We start from the raw sequence: 22,287 nt of genomic DNA, 5'->3' as shown, positions 1-22,287 counted from the left end.
GCGGCTGCACTGGGCATGCTCCCAGCCACTGCGGAGGGACCGGCTGGCAGGATGCTGCAGCGCTAGAGGGAGGTGGCTCGAGCCCCTCTGCCCCCGGGTGCCAGGCCAGGGTCTGGCCGGCGGCGGGGCCTGGGCCCCTGCCCCGCACGCGGGCGCCCCATGTACGCCTTCTACTCGCTGCTGGTCTACATCTTCTACACCCTCTTCCGCAAGGAGCCCAGCCAGGGTGACGGGCAGCTCCTGGAGCCGGAGCCCCCCCAGGTACGCGGGTTCAGGTAGCCGGGCGCTGGTGGTGCTCTGGCCTGACCTCCAGTCCAGCCTGGTCATCCCCGGTTAACCCCAGTTTGCCCTGGGCAGGCGGCTATGGGAAGCCCCCCCCAGCAGGACTGAGACCCTGGCAGGGCTTGGCCCCCAGCTCTACCCCACGCAGCAGGATCGGGCCCTGCTTGTGCTACTGGCCATTGGTGTCCCAGGGACGGGGCTGGGAGCGGGGAGAAGAGAGAGAGAGAGCGTGTGTGTGTGTGTGTGTGTGTGTGTGTGTAAGGGGGGTCACAGCTTCCCCCACACACGGTGCTCCCGCGGTGCCAGGCTGAGCGCTCCCAGCTTGTGACAGCAGTGCCGACCCTGCGCCCCGCGGCTCCCCAGCACCCGTGTGCGCCGCCCAGGGCCCCCGTCCAGGCCCCCAGTCCATCCCCCTGGCTTTGCTCGTGCCCCCCTGGCCGGAGCGAGTGGGGGGACCCGGCAGCAGGGGGCTCGGGCCGCATCCCCCTGCAATGGCCTTTCCAAACTGCCCGTTGCCACGGAAACCGTGCATCCGCCTGTCTCCCTGGCAGCCTGCTCCACCCGCACGCGCAGCCGGCCGTGCCCGTGCCCCCCACCATGCCCTTCCTCATTAGAGGTCATTAGCAGGACCAGGCACGTGCCTGTGAGCACAGGGTGCTATCCTGTGTCTGTGCGGGGTGGGGGGGAGTGTAACATGGGCGTGGTCTGTCCAGCCCCCACCCCCAGCTGATCACAGCCCCCCGGCCCTATGGCAGGAGCCAGACAGCCCCCAGCACCTCCTAGACTCCCACCATGGCACAGCCGCTGGGTGGGGCCTGGGATCTCCCCCAGCGCTGCAGGAGCCATCTGGGGGTACCAGCAGCCTCTGGGGGGTAGGGGGAAGACCCCCTGTCTCCCCTGGCTGATGGGTGCCCCCCACCACCACAGAGCCGTGATGCTGCCCCCGCGGAGCCGGCCCGGAGGCTGCAGGGCAGCCGGCCGCCATGTGAAGACCTGTGGCCGGAGCTGACAGACCTAGACAGTACGTACCCCGCTTCCCAGGCCGCATCCTGCCCTGGACCTGCTGGTCACGGGGCACCGGGGTGCCACAGAGCAGGGCAGGGCACCCCCATGGGCTCCTCTCTGCTCTCCAGGCAGCTCGGAGAGCAGCAGCGCTGAGGAGGAGGAGGAGGAGGATGGGGACAGCCCAGATGGAGCCGCCACCTCCCCGCTCACTGAGTTCCTGGCCCTCAAGCAGGGGATGGGGGGTGGGCAGCTCGGCCCCCTGGGGAAGGAGGCTCCCGGCGGGCAGGTGAGTGTGGGCACGTCCCCATCAGACTCTCCCTTCCCGGTGCTGGCCCCGACCCTGGGGTCCTGCTGCCCTCAGGGCCAAGCCCTGGGTTCATACAGTCAGGGCAGGGGGCTGGCTCTGCTTGGCAGGCACCCAGGGGAGGCAAAAGGACTCCACCGGGGCCCTCCGGTGGGTCGGTGGCAGAGGGAGCGGTGGCCCCAGTCTCCGGGCGGTGCTTGGGCCTGGCTGTGACTCCATCCCTTCTGGCTCGGCCAGGCGCCCGAGTCGCCGCTGCTGGCGGTGCTGTCGCACCTGCTCTCCTTCCTGGAGCACTACGGGCACCTGCAGCGGCTGCAGGAGCAGGCGGGCGCGTACCGGGCGCGGCTGCGGCGGGCAGAGAGCCGGCGGCGCCAGCAGCTGCGCTCGCTCCGGCGAGCATCCCGGCAGCGGGAGCAGGACGCGCTCAGCCTCATCGCCAGCCTGGAGGGCGTCATCAGCGAGCAGCAGAGCACCTTGGAGACGCTGCGCGGCGGTGAGTGCCTGTGGCCCCTGGTACCCACGTGGCCGCCGGGCCCTGGCACGCGGCCTCACCCACACGTGGCCCCTCCGGCCATCGCCCCGCTGCCCTCTGCCCCCACTGCATCCATCCCTCCATCCACACAGCCCGCTGCTGGCCTTCTGCCATCCGCCCACCCACCGCTGGCTGCGTGTCCGTCCATCCATCCATCTATCCAACATGCCTGTCTGTCCATCAGTCCGCCCGTCCGCCTGTCCATCCAACCTCCATTCATTTATCTGTCCATCCGTCCTTCCTCCCTCCATCCCCCCAACACAAACATCCACCCCGCTCATCCATCCATCCCCCAGTCTCCCCGCACAGCTGTGCTTGCGCGTGTCCGTCCATGCACGCAGCCCTCCAGGCACCACCCCGTGCGCCCCCGTCCCTTGCTAAGGGGCAGGTGAACTCGGTCCCCGGCAGGCTCTGCCTCGGGCTGCGACTTCCTGCCCCAAGCACCTGCTCCTGGAGGAGGAAGGGGGCTGCCCTCCCGCCACAAGCCATAGCGCGCGCCCCCTCCTCACCCCAGGCACGAAGGTGCCCTCAGCCTGCCCGCCGCCCCCCGCGCCCCCCGCCAGCCTGCACCAGCTGGTGGAGTCCATCAGCGCCCTGCAGGGCGAGCGTGCCCGGCTGGCCGAGGAGATCCGGGGCCTGCGCCAGGAGCTGGATGAGCGCGAGAAGGACAAGCAGCAGCTGGCCGGCAGCTTCCACCTGCAGGTGAGGCTGGGGCTGGGGTGGGGGTCCAGCAAGGAGGGTGCCACCAGCCAGGGGAGCTTGGGGGTCCAGCGCCGTGCCCCATGCTGGAGTAGGGAACCAGGGGGGCATCCGGGACTCCGGAGGTCTCCTCCGTGGGGACCCCACACTCATGGAGGGACAGAGCCCCGTCACCCCTATATGGGCAGCAGGACGGGGACCCCCAGCCCTGCGGCTCCCCTGGCACATGGGGGGTGAAGCTGGACCCTTGCCCTGCCATGGGCCACGGGGGCACTGGATGGGGCTGATGCCCCGTCTCCTTCCTGCAGATCCAGGAGCTGAAGCAGCAGATCGAGGAGCGCGAGGACGAGCTGGCGCGGCTGCGCACGGGCATGGTGAGGACACCCCCCGCCCGCACCCCGCGCCCCAGCCCAGCTGGGGGCTCCCTCAGACCCCCCGGGCTGGGGCTGGATGGGGCCGGAGGGGCAGCGGCACTGCCAGGGGCCTCCATGAGCGGTGATGGAGAGAGGGGGTCCAGGGGCCCTGGCAGGGCCCAGCCACCACAAAGAGGGGCTGGGGCATGGGGCAGCCGCAGGGACCCTGCTCCCTCCAGCGATGCCCCCATGGCCCTGGGACAGAGGGGCAGGGACAGGGGAAGCCCCAGGCTCCCAGGAGGCATTGACCCCTGTTCCCCGCGCAGGGGGTGACGGACTCGGAGAAGCGGATCCACAACCTGACGGTGGAGAACGAGGGGCTGAAGCAGAGTCTCGGCGTCACCCAGGGGCTCCTGCAGCAGCTGGCAGCCGTGTCTGCCCAGCCCTCTGCCCTGCTGGCCAAGGTGAGCCCGGACCCTGCCCCAGGGCCGGCCCCGACCCCACTCTGGGGTCTCCAGCTGGCCTGGCTGGTGCTGGACCCCAAAACCCGGGTCCCAACCTGGGCCCTTGGCCCCATCCTGTGCCCTTATCCCCTGGTCCCGCCTGGACCTCAGGCCCCTGGTTCCCCCCTGGACACCTGCACCCTTACCCCCCGGTCCCATCCTGCACCCCAGACCCTGACTTTTTAGGGCTAGGCTCTGGCTCCTGGCACTGTTGGAGGCTCCAGGGGACATGGCCCTGATCCTATTGCTCGTTGCAGCCCAGCTGTGTGGGGTGGGCACATGGGGAGCCCTGCAGGGCTGGGGGTGCTGCCCATGGACCACATGGCATGCGTCCCCCCTCTCCCCACCCCATCCCACACAGGAGAACGAGGACCTGCGGGGCCAAGTGCAGCGCCTGGAGGCGTCGCTGCAGCAGAAGCTGGCACAGCTGGCGCAGCTGGAGGGGCAGGTGGACGCGCTGCAGTGGCACAAGGAGGAGGAGGCTCAGCAGCTGGATGAGCGTCTCTGTGCCCTGCAACAGGCCTTGGATGCCCAGCTCAGCCGGGCCCCTGACGTGCAGGTCAGCTGGGTATGGGGGGGAGGAGGGCCATGCACACGCACATACATGCACGCACACGCACACAGCCACAGCCAGGCACGCACACAGTGAGTCAGACTCCCCAGCAGAGGTGAGGGCACAATCCCGTTTCTGCAGCTGGGGCCAGGTTTCTTTTACACACCCACACACTCAGGGAGTCCCAGAGCTGTGAGTCTGGTAGGGGCCAGTGGGGTCATATCCCATCCCAGCCCTGCCCGAGGCAGCTGTCCAACCCCCCCAGACAACCCGTGTCCATCAGAGCCGCACAACACAGTCGCCCCTGCCCTCAGGATACAGCAGGGCCGCGGCTCCCAACAACCTGCCGCTGCCAGGGGGGTCATGGATGCTACACAGGCCGTGTCCCCGCTGCAAAGGAAGGCAAACCCCCCCAGTGCACACCAGTCTGAGCAAGGGGGAAATCCCTTCTTGCCCCAGTGCAGTGCTGGGCTGAGCCTGAGCACGGGGGCGAGACCCTCCAGCCAGGCCCCTGCGGGGCTGGAGGAGCATTAGCCCAGCCCAGCTCCATCCATCCAGAGCCAGCGCTTCTGGGGGAGGCTTAAAAACCACTGTACATACTCTCTCTTGTGCAAGTGCACACACGTCAGTTCCTCCCTGCTCCCCTTACACACACACACACACACACACACACCCAGCCCAGTTTCCTCCAGCAGGGGGCCGTCTCTCTCATGCACGCATGGGCTCCCGTGGCCCCATCTGGGAGGAGCCTGCCCCCCACCTTCCTGCCCCCAGCCCCTCACCGCTCCTCCTGGCCTCTGCAGTACGTGACCCAGATGGTGGAGGTGGAGTCTCCCAGCACCCTGCGGTCCCTGGCCGAGGCGGAGGAGCGGAACCGGGTGCTGCAGGAGCAGCTCTCCAGCCAGGGCGAGAGGTGCCAGCGGCTGACGGAGCAGCTGCAGGGCTCTGAGGAGGTTGCTGCTGGGCTGCAGCACAAGGTGAGTGGCTGGGGAGGGGGCTTCGAACCCACAGCCAGGTCCCCACAGCCTGCAGCCCCTTGCAGAGAGCGCCATCCCCCAGCTTGGAGCCCTTTCCTCCAGAGCTGGCACAAATACGTGGCCAGATCACCGAGGCAGATGTTGGGGGTGGGTGTTGGTGGGAGCTCCCAGCGACTACGGGAAGGGGTGCAGATGATGTGGGGCATCCTCCCATATTGCACAACACATATTTTTCTTTGGATAAAAAGCAGCAAGAAGCTTTGCTACTATGCTAGGGGCCTTGGGCTGTATTCTTCACTTTAAGATCGAAGCAAAGGAACATAAAACTTTATAGGGACGTGCATTGATTTGCTGTAGTGTACAGTGTGTATAAAAAAAAAAACCCTCAAGACATTAGTCGAAGATCATCTGGAGGCGTTGGTTTCGTTCATCCTGGAGTCCTCGGACTCGAACGTATGCCTCCTCCCGATTCATAGACCAAAATCAAGCATTCCTGAGCTCCCCTGAAAGTCATTTCCATCCACATTTCCATGCTGGAGTTGACATTTCCCGCTAGAGCTACAGACAGCCGGCAGGGCAGCAACATCGGAGCTACGTTACTGGGAGCAGCTCGCCAGACTGCAGAAAAGAGGCTAGCAGCATTGGGGGGAACCGCTGATGGCTAATAAAAAAGACGGAGGGTCATTCACACCTGTGGAGTGAAGAGTTTAGCAGGAATCAGGGGTGATAATAAGCTGTGAAGTCAAGGGCTGCCTGAATAGAAATGCTCCTTCTGCTGCTAGGGAGTTGGTTTTCTATCTTGGGGATGAGGCAGGAGTCAGAAGGGTGTGGGGGGTGATTGCAGTGCTGCCGCCTCTCCCCCATCCACCCCAGCCCGTGACCGTGCCATCCCCCCAGATTTTGGCCTATGAGCGTGAGATGGCCCAGCTGCGCGAGCAGCTGCTGCGGGAGATCAGCCACCTGGAGGCCCAGAAGGAGGAGGCCGTGAAGGAGGCGTCGGAGTGCTCCGAGCAGCACCTGGACCAGCTCCGCCAGCAATTTGCAGGTACTGGGGGGTACGCGAGGGGCCGGGGCTCTGCAGTGGGGCCAGGCCACATCTGAGGCAGCCCATGGGCTCTCCCGCAGGCGTGCGCCAGCGCCTGGCTGTGCTGCAGCCCCTGCTCCGCAGCATCCGGACCAACTATGGCAGCCTGCGCAGCCAGGTGTGCAGCTTCTCCGACTTCTATGAGGCCGCCCTCAAGGAGGCCAGGCAGCAGGTGAGGCCCCGGGGGGGGCCACGTGCCTTGGGGCGGGACAGGCTGGGGGCCAGGATGGTGGCACCCCCCTGGTTTCTGCCCCTGATCTGGGCATCCCCACCCCCTCCAGATGTGCTCGGCCATCAGCGAGGTATCGGAGGCCAACCAGGACCTGCGGGAGAAGTACCAGCATGAGGTCTTGCTGCGCAGGAAGTACCATGACCAGCTGGTGGAGCTCAAAGGTACCCGGGGGCCTGGGGGCAACGAGGGAGGGCAGCGCATGGCAGGCAGGAAAGGGTTAAGCAGATGACTTCGCCTTCTGAGGAAACCGGGGAGCCAATAACCACTTGGGAGGACTTTCTGTCTTGCATTTCATTGGCTGAGTGGCAGTGGGTGTGGGGCCGAGGCATCCTGGCTCCGCCCTGTTGCGGGTGCAAGGAGCTATGGGGGCTGGCACCCACCTCTGGTGGGAGGGGGCAGAGTGGGGGCTGCAGATGCCCCCACAAAGGGCCCCCGGGGGTGAGGGCTGCCCCATGGTGAGGTGTGGGGCAGAGACCCCGCACCCACCCCATAGAGGCTAATGTCTCGCTGCCCCCCTATGCCCAATTCCAGGGGCAGGGCTTCCCAGGGGCCCCACGTGTCCCGCAGCCTGGGGTGGGCTGGGTGGGGAGCCCCAGCTGCACTGCACCCTCTGGGGTAGCCCTGGCCCCCGTGACGCGGTGCCTGCCCCAGGGAACATCCGGGTGCTGTGCCGCCTGAAGCCGGTGACGGGGGCTGAGCAGCAGGCCGGCGAGGCGCGTGTGGCTGTGAGCACAGAGCCCGGCAGCGAGAGCAGCGTCACGACCTCCTACAAGGGCAAGGAGCGCACCTTCGAGCTGGACAAGGTCTTCCTGCCCCAGGCCACCCAGGAGGAGGTGACGCCCGACCCCTGCCCCCTGCTGACCTGACCCTGGCCGGGGCAAGGGTGCTGGCCGCGGCCTCGCTGGGCGTGAGCGTGGAGCCCTGGTGCCCACCCCGCAGTCCCAGCCATGGGGACCTTGTAGAAGTGGGGGGGGGGATCTGGGGGCATTGCCCATCTGCCCCAGGGCTTGTGAGACCCATTGCAGGTACCCAGCTCCAACCTCCCCATACCTCCACCTGCCTCCGTCAGTGCCCAACTCTGGGCGTGGGGAGCAAGGACACGGCCCTGGGGGCTGTGGGGTGCGTGTGCTGCATGGGGAGCCCTGGGATCAGGTTGTGCCTTGGCTGCGGAGGCAGGGCTGGGGGGCACCGCCCACAGTCTCTGGTTTCTTATAGCAGGCAAGGAAGGGGGCAGAGCCTGGGGCAGGTGGCTTGGGCCCTGCCGGAGCATGGTGCGGGGGCAGCCAGGCCATCTAGAACAGGGGTCCAAATACAGGGGGAACCACTGACGGCTATTAAAAAAGACAGAGGGTCTTTCATACCTGTGGAGTGAAAAGTTTAGCAGGAATTAGGGGTGTGATAATAAGCCATGAAGTCAAGGGCTGCCTGAATAGAAATGCCCCTGCTGCTGCCAGGGAGTTGCACCCCTGTCCTGGAGCCGGGGCAGTCTAGAATGGGCCGAGGGAGTCTCCAGGGGGTCCCAGAGCTGGGGAGGGAGCAGTCTGGAACGGGCTGGGGGGAGACGCAGTGTCTTTGCTGCCAGGGGCACCGCCATGCGCGGGGCAGAGCCTGGCGCTCTAGAGCTGTGTGCTGGGCAGGTTCCAGAGCGCCGTCTGCCTGGGGTGACGTGGCCCGTGGTTCTGGATCAGCAGGGGCAGATGGCGCGTGGCAGCCTAGCCCGGCGTGGCCTGTGGGCTCTGGGTGGGCACCGCTGGGCTGGCGCGGGGGCTCACAGATGTGGCGGTTTCTAGATTAGTGCGACAGTAGCCGAGAGAGACTGGCTGGCGTGTTCCAGAAACACCTTTCCCTGGCGTGTCCTAGGGCCTGGTGTCTGAGGGCGTGTGTCCCTCTGGGGGTGACCGTACCTGGGGGCGGCCGGCTTATTGTGTGGGCCCAATGCCGGACTCGAGATCCCTGTCTGTGGGCTGTTCTAGACCAGTCTGGAGCGGCCTGCCCGTGTGCTAGAGCAGGGGTGCTCCACTCCAGCTGCAGGCCACATCTGGCTCGCAGAGCCGCATCATCCAGCCCACGGGGGTCCAAAAATCTGGTGGTGGCGGAGCCGTACCGCCACTCCACTGATGCCCTGCCTCCAGACCCGTGGGGAGACAACCCAGGACCCGGGGTCTAATCCTGGCAGGAGGGGATGGTGCTGGGCTGTGGGGCCTGATGCAGCCTGCAAGGCTGAGCACCACTGCTCTAGATAAACGCACACGTCAGGGCCACATTCGTCCTGTCCCCAGCTGGCTGGAGAGGCGGTGCTGTGGACGAGCGCGCATGGAGCTGCATGTTCTAGATCATCTGCAGCCTTCCAGACCCATTCTAGACCCCTCAATGTTGGTCCAGGGCCGGGTGCCCCCCGCGGCCTGCTCCCATGGGCAGTGGGTCCCTTTTCCGCGCGGTGCTTCATGACCCCTTGATCTCCAGGTGCCCAGCGGGGAACGGGACCTGCCGCCCCTCCTAGACGCCTCCGCCACCCTGCCCAGGGCAGCAGGTAACTCGCTTCCCCAGCAACGCAGCCGCTGCCCCAGCCCACGGCTCCGCCGCCCAGCCTCACTGCCCGGCCCAGGCACGCCCGCTCCGCGCCCCTCACGCCTCCCCCGTGGCTCCGCTGGCCAGCACACGCACTGCCCCGAGCCCCTGATGGCCCCCGCTGACCCCGTCTCTGTGCCGCTCAGGTCTTCCTGGAAATGGAGCCGCTGGTCCTGTCCTGCCTCAACGGCTACAACGTCTGCATCTTCGCCTACGGGCAGACGGGCTCTGGCAAGACCTACACCATGGAGGTAGGAGCAGTGAGGTGCTCTGGGCCTGGCCCCAGGGAGTGGGGGGTGCCCTGTCCACCCCTCTGGGGGGTCAGGGTCAGGGGATGTAGCCACACCTGGTTGCAAAGCTGGGCACCCCCATCCCCTCGCCTGAGCCCCTCTCCCTGCGGCAGGGCGTCCCCAGTGACCCTGGGATCAACCAGCGGGCGCTGGAGGCGCTGTATCGGGAGATGGAGGCCAAGCAGGGGCTGTGCAAGTATGCCGTGAGCCTCAGCCTGGTGGAGATCTACAACGAGGTCATCCGGTAAGGGTGGGGGGGACCCCCAGCTGGAAGTTGGGGGGTGCCCCCTCCACCCTGGGGCCCGCTCAGTGTGAGATGCACCCATCGGGCCCCAAGCCCGGGCCCTGGGAAGCAGCAGGGGTGCAGTGAGGCTGGGTTTGGAGAGCAGGACAGGACCCAGTGCCTGTAAGTTTAGGTTAGAGGTCGGGGAGCCCCAAGCCTGGGGTCTGCAGTGCCACAACCTCCCTGGCAGCAGCAGGACGTTGGTGGCCATGGCCCTATGTACCCCAGGGGCAGGGGCAGTGCCTGGGGCTGCTGGGGGCGACTGTTGTATGGCTTCAAGGTCGGAGACAGGGTTTGTCTGAGGGGTTTCGATGGGGCTGGTGCTGCCTCAGGCTGGGCTGGGGCTGGGTGTGACCCCCACAGCTAGCTCCCTGCCAGCCCCGCAGCTCTGTGGTTCTCGGGTGAGGGTGAGGGCTGTGGGTGCCGCTGCGGGGAGCCACAGGGTTTACCCACTGGCGTGCTCTGCCACAGGGGTCTTTGGGGGTCACCGGGCGGGGGGTGCTGCAGCTGACGGATCCCCCTGCCCACGTGCCTCCTTCCGGTCGGGCTCAGCAGGACGTGAGCTGGTCCCCAGGGACTGGTGCAGGGAGCTGTGCCTGGGCAGGGGGTGCTCAGAGGCAGCCCCCACCCCACCCCCCGCCGGACCGGCGTCCCAGTCCAGCAGGGCCAGCCTCAGCCCCCTGCTCTCTGCCCACAGGGACCTGCTGGGCAAGGACCCCCAGGAGAGGCTGGACATCAAGCTGAACCCCGACGGCAGCGGGCAGCTCCACGTGCCCGGCCTCACCTGTGTGGAGGTGCAGGGCATCCGTGAGATCAAGAAGGTATCCAGGGAGGTGGGGGGGGGTGCCAGGGGCCCCCCAGAGCGGTGGGGTTAGAGGCACCGGGGTTGGGGTCAGTGCCCCGTAGGAGAAGCCTTGGACCCTCAGCAGGGGCTGCGGTGTGCCAGTCGGCACGAGGGGGCGTTGTGTTGGGGGCAGGGGGGGTCCGTCTTGGGGTGCTCCTGCCCGGCGCAGCGGGTGCCTGGTGCTGCTCCCCCCGGGAGGGGGTCCTGGTCCCCCCCGCCCCCCAGGCTCACAACCGGGCTGCGCTTGGTGGCAGATGCTGGCTCTGGGCAAGAGGAACCGGGCGACCCACTGCACCAACATGAACGAGCGCAGCTCCCGCTCGCACGCTCTGCTCACCGTCACCATCACCGGCACCGACCTCTCCACCGGCACCAAGACCTCAGGTACCACGGAGCTGCCCTGCACACGGCACCCAGAGCCGCGGCGGATCCGGGGTGCTGCAAAAGGGGCGCGGGAGGGGTGGCGATGCCCCGTCGCATGGAGCTTTACAGGGCAGCCGAGGACGCTGCCCCGCGCCCGCTCCCGACCGCCGCGCTGCCCGGGCAGGGAAGCTGAACCTGGTGGACCTGGCGGGCTCGGAGCGCGTGTGGAAGTCGGGGGCGCAGGGCGAGCGGCTGAAGGAGGCGCAGAGCATCAACAAGTCCCTGCTGGCGCTGGGCGAGGTGATCCAGGCGCTGCGCGCCAAGCAGCCCCACGTGCCTTTCCGCAACTCCAAGCTCACCTACCTGCTGCAGGACTCGCTGGGCCGTGGCAACAAGACCGTCATGATGGTGCAGGTAGGGGCCGCTGGGCCGTGCCCCCGCCGGGCATCCCAGCCCAGAGACCACCCAGGCAGGCAGGATCCTGGCAGGCGGGCTGCAGAGACCCCAGCCCCGCCGGGGTCTAACTAGGGGGTCTTGGCCCTGGGGGCACGAGGGGATTTCCCTGCCCCCCCAAACTGTGACCCCTGTGCCATGCATGTGCCCCCAGATCTCACCTCTGCAGAGGGACGTGGGCGAGACCGTTTGCTCCCTCAAGTTTGCCCAGCGCGTCTGCAAGGTGGAGCTGGGCCCGGCTGCCCGCCGTGTCGACCCCTCGGGCCCTGGCGAGGCCTGAGCCCTGCAGCCATGAAGCCATCAGGTGCCCTCCTGCTGCCCCCTTGCCACCCCCAACCCCCAGATAGGGCAGACCCAGGGGCAGTAGGGCAGGTTGCCCCCGCTGCATCCAGGCCCTCGGAGCTGCAGGGCAGGGGCTGCTGACCTGCGTCCCTCCCACCGGCTGGGGGAGAAGGGGGCCAGCTCTGTCCCCTGCTCCCTCCTGGGTGGGGGTGAGGTGCCTGCCCACCCCCAGTCCTTGTAGCTCCCCCCACCCCTGCCTAGGGGAGCTCAGCATCCCCCTTTGCAGTGCTGGGACCTGCCCCCCATGGCTTGAGACCCCCCCCGCCCTCTGCCCAAGAGCCATGAGCCACCCCCCATGTGTGCCTGAATGCACATGCAGCCTCGTGTGCCCCCAAATGCCAAGGACCCAGCCCCCCACCCCCAGCAGCAGGGGGGCTCTGCTGTGTACCGCATCGGGGAGAATAAAGAGGACCCCTTGCAACCCGAGCTGGCACCGTGCCTTCCTGGGGCCAGGGCTCCCCCCACCCTAGCCCCCAGACCTGCCCACTTGGACGGGGGTGAGAAGCTGAGGGTGGGGGGAAGGTACCACACACACGGGGTGGGGTGCGTCTCCTTCACACCTTTATTAGCAATCACAGCTGAGCTGTCACAAGCCCCCGGCCCTCCTTGCCAGGCACCCCAAGACCTGGCGCCTGGGGACATACCCCGGTGCAGCCCCACGCACACTGCACCCCGCCGTGGCACAGCCCTGGGGCCGGTGTCAGTCCTGCGCTGGAGCCGGGTCTGCCCCCCAGCGCTTGCTCCGGGCCCCTGTGGGCCACAGCCCGGCCCCCCCAGGCCCCGCCGGGCTCCCGCTCGGGACCTGGCCCCGGCGGGCCCCCCGTTTCGGTGCAGCCGAGGCCCTCAGAAGCCGGTGTATTGTGCCAGCAGGGCCCCGCCGGGCAGCATGTACCAGGGTGGAGGCACCGCCCAGGGGTTGCCATGGTCCTTGGGGGGCTGGAAGGGGCCGTCCAGGTCTGGGGACAGCCCCAGGGGTGGGGGCACGGGCAGGCAGCCCCAGAAGCTGGGGCTGCAGAGGTAGGGCGGGGGCTGCAGCACGCAGCAGGGCAGCCCGGGGAGGGGGGGCAAGGCCAGGCAGGGGCTGCAGGGCTCCCACCACGCCTCGGGCACCAGGAGCCCGGGAGACGCGGCGCCCTTGGAGTCGCAGCTGCCGGCGCGGAGCGGCTGGGGCGGAGTGGGGGGCACCTGGCCCCCGTCTTCGGCGGGCAGGAGGGAGGCGCCGGAGGAGGAGGAGAGAGTCCGGGGGAGCCCGAGCCCGTGCGGGCTGGGGGCCAGGGGCCACGGTGGCTCCAGGCTCTCGCAGGTGCGGGGGGCCGCTCCGGCGGGGGCCCCGCGGGGCCGGTCTTGCAGCAGGGCCTGGATGGCGAAGGGGCTGTCCAGCCGGGCCTGGGCCGGGCCCTCGGGCGGGGGTGCGCAGCCGGGGTAGGGCCGGCCCTGCAGCACGTAGGGGCCCAGGTCGTGGGCGAAGGCGGCCGCGTCCTGGCGCGACAGGGCCGTGTTCTGCAGCTTGAGGGCGTCCGGCGGGATGCGGCTCACGTCCACCGTCCAGAAGTTGCCCTTGGCCGTGGGCTTCTCCGGGTCCTTCAGCATCTGCGGGAAGGGGGTTACAGCGGGGTGAGGCCAGGCGGGGAGACCCCCCAAGTGCTCTGGAGTCTGAGACCCCTCCCCCCGGGCGCTGGGCCTGGCCCCAGCTGCCCCAGTCACCCCCGTGCTGGTGCCCCCACGCCCCACCTTGGTGAAGCAGGGGTTGGAGGAGAGGTTGTGGCGGATGGAGTCCTTCCAGCCCTGGTAGCCCTCCTTGAAGAAGGGGAAGAGGGCGCCGATCTCCTTGATGATCTGGAAGCAGAGAGCCGCGTGAGCCCCAGGTGTCGGCTAACCCTCGCCACGGCCCCGGGGAGGCCGCGGCGCCCGTGGCTCCCGGCTGCAGGTGGGGACGGAGGCGGCGGGCGGCCCCCGGCGCCGAGCCCATGGCCCCGGGAGCCCGGGGGGGGGCCGTGCCCCGCCCTGCCTGCCTGGGGGGGGCCGTGCCCCGCGCGGGCGGCTCACCTGGGCCAGCTTGAGGCGGCGGGCGGGCGCGGCGCGGATGACGAGCGCGATCATGGCCAGGTAGGAGTAGGGCGGCTTGCGGTGCCGGCTGTAGCGCTTCCTCGGCCGCCGCCGGCCCCGCTCCCGCTCCCGCTCCCGCTCCGCGCCCGGCTCCATGCGCCGCGGCTCCGCGGGCCGCCCCGGCCGGGGGCATTTCAAGGCAGGGGCGGGGGCGCCGCCGGGCACCGGCCTTTGTCATGCTGATGGCGGCTGGCGACAGCCCCGCGGGGGGCGGCGGCCCTGCCCCCGCCCCCGGCAGCCGGATCGGGGCCGCCGCGCGCGGGAGCAGGTGGGCGCCCGCGGCAGGCGCGGGTCGGTCCTCCAGCGGCGCGCCGGCACGCTCCGGGCACGGCGCCCTTCCCCGGGCACAGCCCCGCGCGCTCGAAGAGCCTCGCGTGCCCGTGCGTGCGTGTGTGTGCGCACGCAGGGCACAGTCCCAGAGCCGTGGGCCCGTCCCGTCCAAAGCACCCTGGACAAACCGTCATCAAAACTCGGTGTAAAACTGTCCGCAGCCCTGACACCCACCCCTGCCCCCGGGGTTTTTCATCTCCAACCTAAATTTACTTCGCTGCAGCGTCCAGCCACGGCTCCGCGGCCCGCTCTCCGCAGCGGGAGGGACCGGTGCCTCCGCCCCCCCGGCCGCCCTCCGGGCATCCGCGCGGCGCTGCTGCGGCCCCTTGAAGCGCCTTTCCCGGCCTGACCCCGCCCTGCGACCCGTCTGCGCTGAGCTTCGTGTCCCCGCTCCCCTGCGGGCCGTGCGGGCGCCGGGCGCACGACTCCCGCAGGCCGCCGCTGCCCCGGGACTCCCCGCCGCCGCCGCACGCTTGCAGACGGCCTCCCCGAGGGCACCTGCTCCGCTGGCTTCCCCACTGCCGCGCGCCTGTGTCCATGCGGACGTGTTGCACACCTGCATGTTTGTGTGTGCATGTGTATAGACACACGTGTGTCACCTGCTGCTGCCAGGACTGGGAGCCGGGGCAGAGAGAGGGTCCAGGCTGGCACGGGGGGCGGGGGAGACCACAACCGCGGCCCCCCGTGCTGGGCTCCAGCAGCCTCTGGAGAGCCCCCAGCCCCCCCAGACTGAGCCCCGGCTGTGCGGCCCCCCGGGGGCCAGGGGCAGCAGTGCGTGACCCGGGCTGCGTGTGGCTGCCCAAGGCCTGGGAGAAACCCCTTCCTTCTGCCATGGGGGGAGGCGCCGTGAGGACCCGCAGGGCATTGGACCTGTGACCCCCAAATGCTGTGAGACACCCCTCGGTCCCCAAAACCCTGTGCTGCGGGTGCATGGCAGAGCCCGGCCTGCGACAGACGGGTGGGGGGACGCCGGGCAGGTTTCCTCCAACGCCCCCCGTTAGGTGCCAGAGTCGGCCCCCCCACCGGGCAGAGCTGCAGCCCGGCGCCTCCTGCCCGGCTGAGAGGGGTGCAGCCCTGTGCCCCCCACACCCCTGAGCCCTGCCTAGCTCAGGGCCCGCAGGCGGGGTGGGGGGGGGGGGCGCCTCTCCCATCCTCAGCCCTTTCCCTGCAGGCTCCAGGGAGATCAGCTCCCAGATAGGGAACAGGGCTGGAAAAGGCCTATTAGGACTCGCCCTTCCCTGCCCCAGGCCAGGGCAAGGCCCCCTGCCCGCACCGGGCATACGCCTCCCCAGGTCACAGCCCCGCGCAGCTCCAGCCCCTTTGTTGTGCTAAGGCGGGGAGGATTATGCTAAGCGCCCTCGATGGCCTTGCTAACGGGGCTGCTAATGCGGCCACTCACTGGTGCTGATTGCCCGGCCAGGCCTGGCTCCAGCCCCAGGTCACAGGGAGGTGAGGGGCAGGGGCTGGGCGGCGGGGCAGTGGGGACAGGGCATGGGGGGGGCTCAGAGGGGCTGCAGGGAGGAGTGGGGGGTCACTGGGCAGAGCTGGGGGGCCCGGCCTGGCCCCATCACCTGCGCCCCGGCCTTGGGAGCTCTCAGCGCCCGCCCGCCCGGTGCCCCCTGCCCTGTGGATCCCAGACGGGCTTTGGTGATTGAATCTCCCAGATAAGGGCTGGCTCTGGGCAGGCAGGTAGCAGAGGGCGCCGGGCGGGCATCCTCCTTCATCCAGCTCAGCCTTCTGGTGCATCGTCCCGGGCCCCCGCGCCAGGCAGGGTCAGGCCTGAGTGACCCCTGCCAACCCCCTTGCACCGCCCCAGGGCCCAGCGCCCAGGGACATCGGGAGCCCCTGAACCTGCCCCAGGGGAAGCCAGGGCAAAGGCAGGCAGTGCCCTGCTGCTGCCGGGGGGTCGTGGGCACTGCAGAGACCCAGGCCCAGGCCCAGGCCGTGCCCCCGCTGCAGAGGAAGGCAAACCTCCCCAGTGCACACCAGTCTGAGCGGGCGGGAAATCCCTTCCTGCCCCAGTGCAGCGTCAGCCCAGGGGCAAGACCTGCCAGCCAGGACCCTGCGGGGCTGGTGCCAGAGGAGCATTGGCACAGCCCAGCCAGGGCTGCAGCCAGCATTAGAGAGGAAGGGAAAACCCGCCCTGACATACGTAGCACCAGGAGGGGGAAATATCCCTGCGTGGCCCCACGTGGCAGCCCGCACGGCCTGGGAAACACCAGCCCCCGCGCTCCGCTCTGGGCCTGGGGACGGCAAAGAGCTGCACGGCCCCCAGCCGCAAGGCAGAGCTGCCCGGTCCATCTCCATCCCAGCCCATCGCCTCCTTCCCAGGCGGGCCGGGGCGGGCTCTGCCTCCTGCGGCTGAGCCAGGTCCTTGCCAGCATCTCCCTGGCCCAGGCAGCCGGCTCCTCCTGTCTCCGTGCGGGAGGAGTCGCCCTTGCTGGAGGTTTGCAGCGAGGCTGGATAAGCCTGGAGCAGGCGTGACGATGCCCGCAGCGGGCTGGGGAGAGCAGGGGCTGGCTGTGCCCCCAGCCACTCCGTTCACCCCGGACACCACCCCCGTGGTCTGGTCCTTGCCGGCCGGGGCGCCCAGTCAGCTCCTGCCCCTTCCAGCCCTTGCCCCAAGTGCCGGGGTGAGGAGCCTTTGTTCCAGGGCCCAGAGCCTCTCCAGTGCCGTCCCAGTGTCCCCTGGCGGTAGCCAGCCAGCCACGACGTCGTGTGACTCTGGCCATGTCCACACGTGATCCAAGCCACGTCCCCATGTGACTATGTCCCTGCATGACTGCAGCCGTGTGCCCGTGTGACCTCAGCCACAACCTTGTGTGGCCCCAGCCATGTCCTCTTGTGACCCCAGCCACATCCCTGTATGACCCCAGCCACGCTCCCATGCGACCCCAACCACAACCCCCGGTGACCCCAGCCGCATCCCTGCGTAACTCCAGCCCTGTGCCCACGTAACCCCACCACATCCCTGTGTGACCACACGTGACCCTGGCCATGACCCCAAGGTGACACCAACCACGTTCCTGCGTTACCCCAGACACTTCTCTGCGTGACCCCAAGTTACCCATAGGTGCTGGGGAGCCTGGGAATGCCCGTGCTCCTCAGGTCCCCACAAATGCAGTGAATGGGGGGGGTCTCAGCCCCACTGCTATGGCTCGGTGGGGTGAGCATGAAGGGAGCTTCCCTCCTGCTCGCCCCAGCTGCATTCGTCCCACGTGCCTGGTCCCGGCAAGGTTGAGCCCACACCTGGCCCTGGCGTGTGAAAGTGCACGCACTCACACGCAAGTGCGCACACACAAGGCCACCCCTGTGCAGCACCCACGGGCCCCTCTGCCAGCTGCTCTGGGGTCTGCTCTGCTCCCCAGGCCCCATCGGGCACTCTCTGCTCCCGCCACCTTTGGGCTGGGCACTGCAGGGCCCGGGCCCCTTCCAAAGAGAGGCGAGTTCAATGGTCCCCAGGGAGGAGGCTCCAAGCCCAGGCCAAGGCTCCAAGTGGGGTCCTCTCACCGGGGGCATTAAACGAGTGACTCCTTACTTCAGGCTCATTGGGCCATTGTGTCTGGGGTGCAGCAGGACTCCCCCCACTTCCCCGTGCACACTCACAGCTGCTGTGTGTGCGTGGAGGCAGGAGCCAGAAGGACCCGCAAGAGACACAGCTGTCCGTACACACGGTTCCAGCAACAGGGCGCGACACATGCATGTGTATACAGGCAGATACCAATGTGCGTCTTTACACACACATGCACACACACATGCATGTACACATGCATACGTACACGTGAATGGTTGTGCATGCACATACATGTGCACAGGTGTGCATTCCTATGCAAGCACATGTGCACATACACAAATATGCATGCACATGCATGCAGTCACATGTATACACGTGGACATGCATGTGCATGCACACATGTACACATGCACATACACATGTGCATATACATCCACCTGCGGGTACACACACATAAGCATCCCCATGCACCTGCCTGTGCACCTGCAAAAACATACACGTGCACGCACACTCACACACGCATGCACGCATGCACACACAAAGGCGTGGCCAAACTCAGTGCATTATTTCACCTTTATTGTGCCTGCAGGAGGCTGCCATGCTCAGCGCTACGCCAGGCCTGAGTCTCCGAGGCCCCCTCCCAGTCCTGGGGCTGCCCCCAGCCACCACAGCCGGGGCCCTGGGAAGCCCTTGGGACTGTGGCAGGGTCATGGGCACCCACCTGGGAGGTCCCTGGGGCTGTGGCAGGGTCATGGGCAGTGGCGACATCCGTTCCAGAGACAAACTCCCTGCCGCCGTCTGGCAGGGGTTGGGGGTCCCTTCCTGCTCAGGATCTGGGGGCTGGTGGTGCTGGCTACCCCCAGGCACCCCCCACTCCTGCCAGCAGCTCCTGCCCAGAACCCCTGGCCCCAGTGCCCGGTGAGGGGGCACACACCAGCCCCCCGGGAGCTGCGTCTGTAGGGACCCCTACGCTCCGGCAGGCCCTGGCTTGGTGAGGGGGTCACAGGGGCTGGTAAGGGGCAAGCGTGGTGGTGCCAGGGCCGTGGCTGTAGAGCATGGGGTGCACGATGTCTGCCGGGTGGCTCATCCACACGTCGTAGATGCTCTTGTTGGGGGGCATGCCCTGCTCTGCATGGTCCAGGTCCACGGGGGGCCCGGAGGGCAGGGGGGTCTGCTCAGGGGTGGCCCCCAGCCCGCCACCAGGCCCCGGCACGAGCCCCCAGCACACGGGGCCAACGTAGCCGCCCGGCCGGCAGCCGTAGCAGGGCACGGCCAGGAAGGGGGGCCCGCTGGGGGGGGCCACGGCATTGGGGGCCACGCCCTGGCTGTAGGATGTGGGCAGCTGCCCCCAGCCCGCCGGCGGGGGCGAGGGCACGGGGGTGCCGCTCGCAGAGCCCTCCGAGTCGGAGCTGGAGACGCCGCGGGGGTGAAGCCGTGGGCGCTTGGCCGGGGGCCGGGGGCCACGGGGCCGTCGCCTGCCCGGGTCCGGCTCCTCCGAGGACGTGGAGCTGAGGCTGGAGGAAGAGGAGGAGGGGGAGCGCGGCGTGGCCGGCCCGCGAGGGGGTCTCCAGGGCCGCGGCGGGCGTCCGGAGACGTGGAAGACGGGGCCCCAGCGGTCCAGGCCCTGCGGGAGCGTGGCGCTGGGCGTGGGCAGCGTGTGGCTCTCGCCCGCCCGGGCTCTGCTGCACAGGCCGACGTCCTGGAAGTCGCGGAGCAGGGAGTCAATGGTGAAGGAGCTGCCGGGCACGGGGCCGGCGGTGGGCAGGTGCCCGGGGGCAGCCGGGCTGGGGTAGGGCCGGCCCTGCAGCACGTAGGGGCCCAGGTCGTGGGCGAAGGCGGCCGCGTCCTGGCGCGACAGGGCCGTGTTCTGCAGCTTGAGGGCGTCCGGCGGGATGCGGCTCACGTCCACCGTCCAGAAGTTGCCCTTGGCCTTGGGCTTTGCCGGGTCCTTCAGCAGCTGGTGGGGGTTAAAATGGGGTGAGGCCAGGAAGGGAGAGAGACCCCCCCACGGCGCTCTGGAGTCCAAGACCCGCTCCCCCCCCATGGTCCCAGCATCGCTGGGGGGCCAGCCTGGCACCCCCCCGTCTCTCCCGCCCCCGCCCCATGCCCCCACCTTGGTGAAGCAGGGGTTGGAGGAGAGGTTGTGGCGGATGGAGTCCTTCCAGCCCTGGTAGCCCTCCTTGAAGAAGGGGAAGAGGGCGCCGATCTCCTTGATGATCTGGAAGCAGAGACCTCGCGTGAGCCCCAGGTATCGGGGTGCACAGTCACAGCTAACCCTTGCCACACCCTCGGGGAGGGCCGGCACTGCCCTTGGCTCCAGGCTGCAGATGGGAATACTGAGGCACAGAGGTGGTGCAGCTCCTCCAAGGGTTGCGGTGCAGAGCTGAGCCCTGGGACCGAGCCAATGAGAGCCGGCCCGCTGTGGCCAGGGCTGTCACCGCCCCGGCTAGCACAGGGTGGGGGCCCAGGGCACTTGGGTTCCCCTCCTGGCACTCGTCCTGCTTCCCTGGGGGACTTGAGGGTGCCCCTGCCCCATGCCTCCGTTCCCCCACGGCCAGGACCCTGCGGGGTTGGTGCCAGCAGGAGCATTGGCCCAGCCCCAGCCCCAGCCCCTGGGGGGAGGCTTCAACCCCCACTGAGAGCTGTATCAAGCGAGGGGGAAGATCTCCGGCCCCCGACGGCAGAGAGCTCCAGCCATCCAAGGGACACTGGGCCCAGGCGCTGGCGGGTGCGAGACTCCCCCCACCCCCCAGCTCACCGCCTTGGTGCTCCTCATCTGACCCCTGACCCGGCTATTTGCATTGCATGCAGCAGGGCAGGGGGGCATCCCCTACCCGCAGGGGGTGGCTCCTGCCTCGGCAGCCCTGATGCCTCCAGCTGTGCGGCGCGGCTGTCCATGCAGCCCCTGCAGAAGGGACCCTCCGGGCCCAGCTGCCAGCCCGGGGGACCGGGGCGATGCCCAGGCCGTCCCACTATGCTCCCCTGTGCCCATCTCACCCCCAGCGCTCACCTGGGCCAGCTTGAGGCGGCGGCCAGGTGCGGCCTGGATGACCAGGGCGATCATGGCCAGGTAGGTGTAGGGCGGCTTGGCGTGGCGGCTGTACTTCTTCTTCCTCTTGCCCCCCCTCCTGCCGCCAGCCTGGCCCGGGCTCTGCCTGGCCCCGTCGCCTGCCCGCTCCTGGGCTTCCTCCGCCGGGCACAGGCTGGTGCCCTCCTCTGCGCTGCTCTGGTCCAGGCTGGCCATGGGCAGGGAGCCGGCGCCCGGGGCCTCCGAAGGTGAAGGTCAGCCCCGTCCCATCCAGTGGGGATCGGTCTTCCAGGTGTGGGGAAGCCTGTCCCCACCGACTGGCCCCCTCCATCCATCCATTCAGGGCTTTATCATGCTGATCAGAGCCTGGGCCCGGCTGGAGACAGGCTGCTGGCACCAGGAGGAGGGGGCTAGCAAGCAAACAATTCGCAGGTTTCTGCTAATCTGGCTGCTGGGAGGGGGTCCTGGCCTGGGGGTGAGGGGGGCACTGCCCTGCCCGTGGCACGACCCCCAGGCACAGAGCCTGCTACCCATCTGCCCCTTCCCAGCTCCCCCAGGCCTCTGGGCGGGGCTGTGCGGGGACCATGCCCGGTCTGGGGCCAGCCGGGACCCTCCCAGCCAGCACCCCCACCCTGGCTGCTCAGCCAGGAGCCCCCCAGGCCAGGTCCTAGCTCCCACGCCCCGCAATGGGGTACAGGCTCGGCTCCAGGCCACCCTCTGTCCCATGCACGGCTGTCACCCCCCTGCCCCCCACCCGCAGGCAGGACCTGCCTGTCGGGCACAGCGGGGAGCACTGGGCCCCTCCATCCGCACCCCTGCGCCCTGCTAGCCCAGCCCCTCCTGCAAGCCCCTCAGCCCCAGGGCCGTGGCAGGGGTGGGGGCTATGCGAGGGTCTGCAGAGGCAGGCAGCTTGCAGAGGGGGGCTCTGAGCACACGGGTGCCGCGTGTGCCTGGTGTGGTCGGTGCAGCACAGCTGCGGTGCCCGTGGCCGTGTGTGACCATGGTCCGCATCTTGGCGTCCACATCCAAACAGAAGCCGGGTTCAGCCCGTCCGGGCCAGGACCAGGGAGCCCAACGGAGCTGGCAGACGGGGTCCGCACCAGCGCTCCCGTGTGGGGGCGGCGCCACGCGTGCCCGTGAGTGTGCATGCGTGTAGCTCTCTGTATCATGCCTGGCTGGGGCTGGGGGACGCACGCATCGGTCGTGGCTCTGCACTGGGGCAAGGGAGGGGGGCTCCAGAGCCCTCGCAGCCACCCTGAGACCTCACACAAGGCCAAGCATGGTACAGACAGCTACACGCATGCCCACGCATGGGGAGGGGAGGGACAGACTGTCCCCTATTACGGGCCCCCATGGCTGACACAGGTCTGGGTGCTTAGGCTTTATTGATGGGCCCTGCCCGTGCACAGTGCCGCGGTCCCCGGCTCTGGCCCCTGGCTCAGGTCCAGGGAGCCCGGGGCACCCAGAGGCTGCAGCAAGGGGGTCCCGGTGTCCTTGCCCCCGACTTCGCTGGGGAAGGGGGTTCCCCTCCGGCCTCCGTGGGACGCGCCCCTCCAAGCTCCGTCTGCTCCGGGCCGACGTCTGGGCACTGCTGCACCCCTGGCACTGTTCCCGGGGCACCCTGCCCCGTCCCGGCGTGCCT

General features: G+C 68.8%; 3 protein-coding genes across 4 annotated transcripts; 1 reads left to right on the top strand and 2 right to left on the bottom strand.

Moving 5' to 3' along the window:
- The first annotated feature begins 31 nt into the window (after nucleotides 1–31).
- KIFC2 (kinesin family member C2) lies at nucleotides 32–12,085 on the top strand. Of its 2 annotated transcripts, XM_090040811.1 has the most exons (19): nucleotides 32–261; nucleotides 1,210–1,303; nucleotides 1,416–1,573; nucleotides 1,829–2,084; nucleotides 2,638–2,825; nucleotides 3,131–3,196; nucleotides 3,502–3,639; nucleotides 4,040–4,237; nucleotides 5,035–5,208; nucleotides 6,106–6,253; nucleotides 6,334–6,464; nucleotides 6,574–6,685; nucleotides 7,176–7,357; nucleotides 9,239–9,343; nucleotides 9,496–9,626; nucleotides 10,363–10,486; nucleotides 10,764–10,893; nucleotides 11,057–11,286; nucleotides 11,480–11,737. In XM_090040811.1, the coding sequence occupies exons 1-19, from the start codon at nucleotides 160–162 to the stop codon at nucleotides 11,603–11,605; spliced, it is 2,793 nt and encodes a 930-aa protein (XP_089896937.1). In that variant the 5' UTR covers nucleotides 32–159; the 3' UTR covers nucleotides 11,606–11,737. The 2 variants fall into 2 exon arrangements, with proteins under 2 accessions (XP_089896937.1, XP_089896935.1); XM_090040809.1 differs by having other exon boundaries at nucleotides 10,764–11,286; nucleotides 11,480–12,085.
- Nucleotides 12,086–12,510: 425 nt separating this feature from the next.
- On the bottom strand, nucleotides 12,511–13,869 carry LOC149869741 (forkhead box protein H1-like). Its single transcript, XM_090037723.1, has 4 exons — nucleotides 13,714–13,869; nucleotides 13,399–13,503; nucleotides 12,681–13,257; nucleotides 12,511–12,623 (listed from the first exon to the last, which is right to left on the bottom strand). The coding sequence occupies exons 1-4, from the start codon at nucleotides 13,867–13,869 to the stop codon at nucleotides 12,511–12,513; spliced, it is 951 nt and encodes a 316-aa protein (XP_089893849.1).
- A 4,316-nt stretch (nucleotides 13,870–18,185) lies between these two features.
- LOC149869740 (forkhead box protein H1-like) lies at nucleotides 18,186–20,871 on the bottom strand. The gene is made up of 3 exons (XM_090040834.1): nucleotides 20,628–20,871; nucleotides 19,731–19,835; nucleotides 18,186–19,574 (listed from the first exon to the last, which is right to left on the bottom strand). Exons 1-3 carry the CDS (start codon nucleotides 20,859–20,861, stop codon nucleotides 18,618–18,620), a joined length of 1,296 nt encoding a protein of 431 aa, XP_089896960.1. The 5' UTR covers nucleotides 20,862–20,871; the 3' UTR covers nucleotides 18,186–18,617.
- Nucleotides 20,872–22,287: the final 1,416 nt, after the last annotated feature.

Source organism: Crocodylus siamensis, chromosome 3, assembly GCF_052110815.1.
Source record: "Crocodylus siamensis isolate JL-2025a chromosome 3, ASM5211081v1, whole genome shotgun sequence".
NCBI classification, from domain to species: domain Eukaryota; kingdom Metazoa; phylum Chordata; order Crocodylia; family Crocodylidae; genus Crocodylus; species Crocodylus siamensis.
The sequence above is the reverse complement of the archived record's forward strand: the minus strand, read 5'-3'. Positions and strand labels throughout refer to the sequence as shown.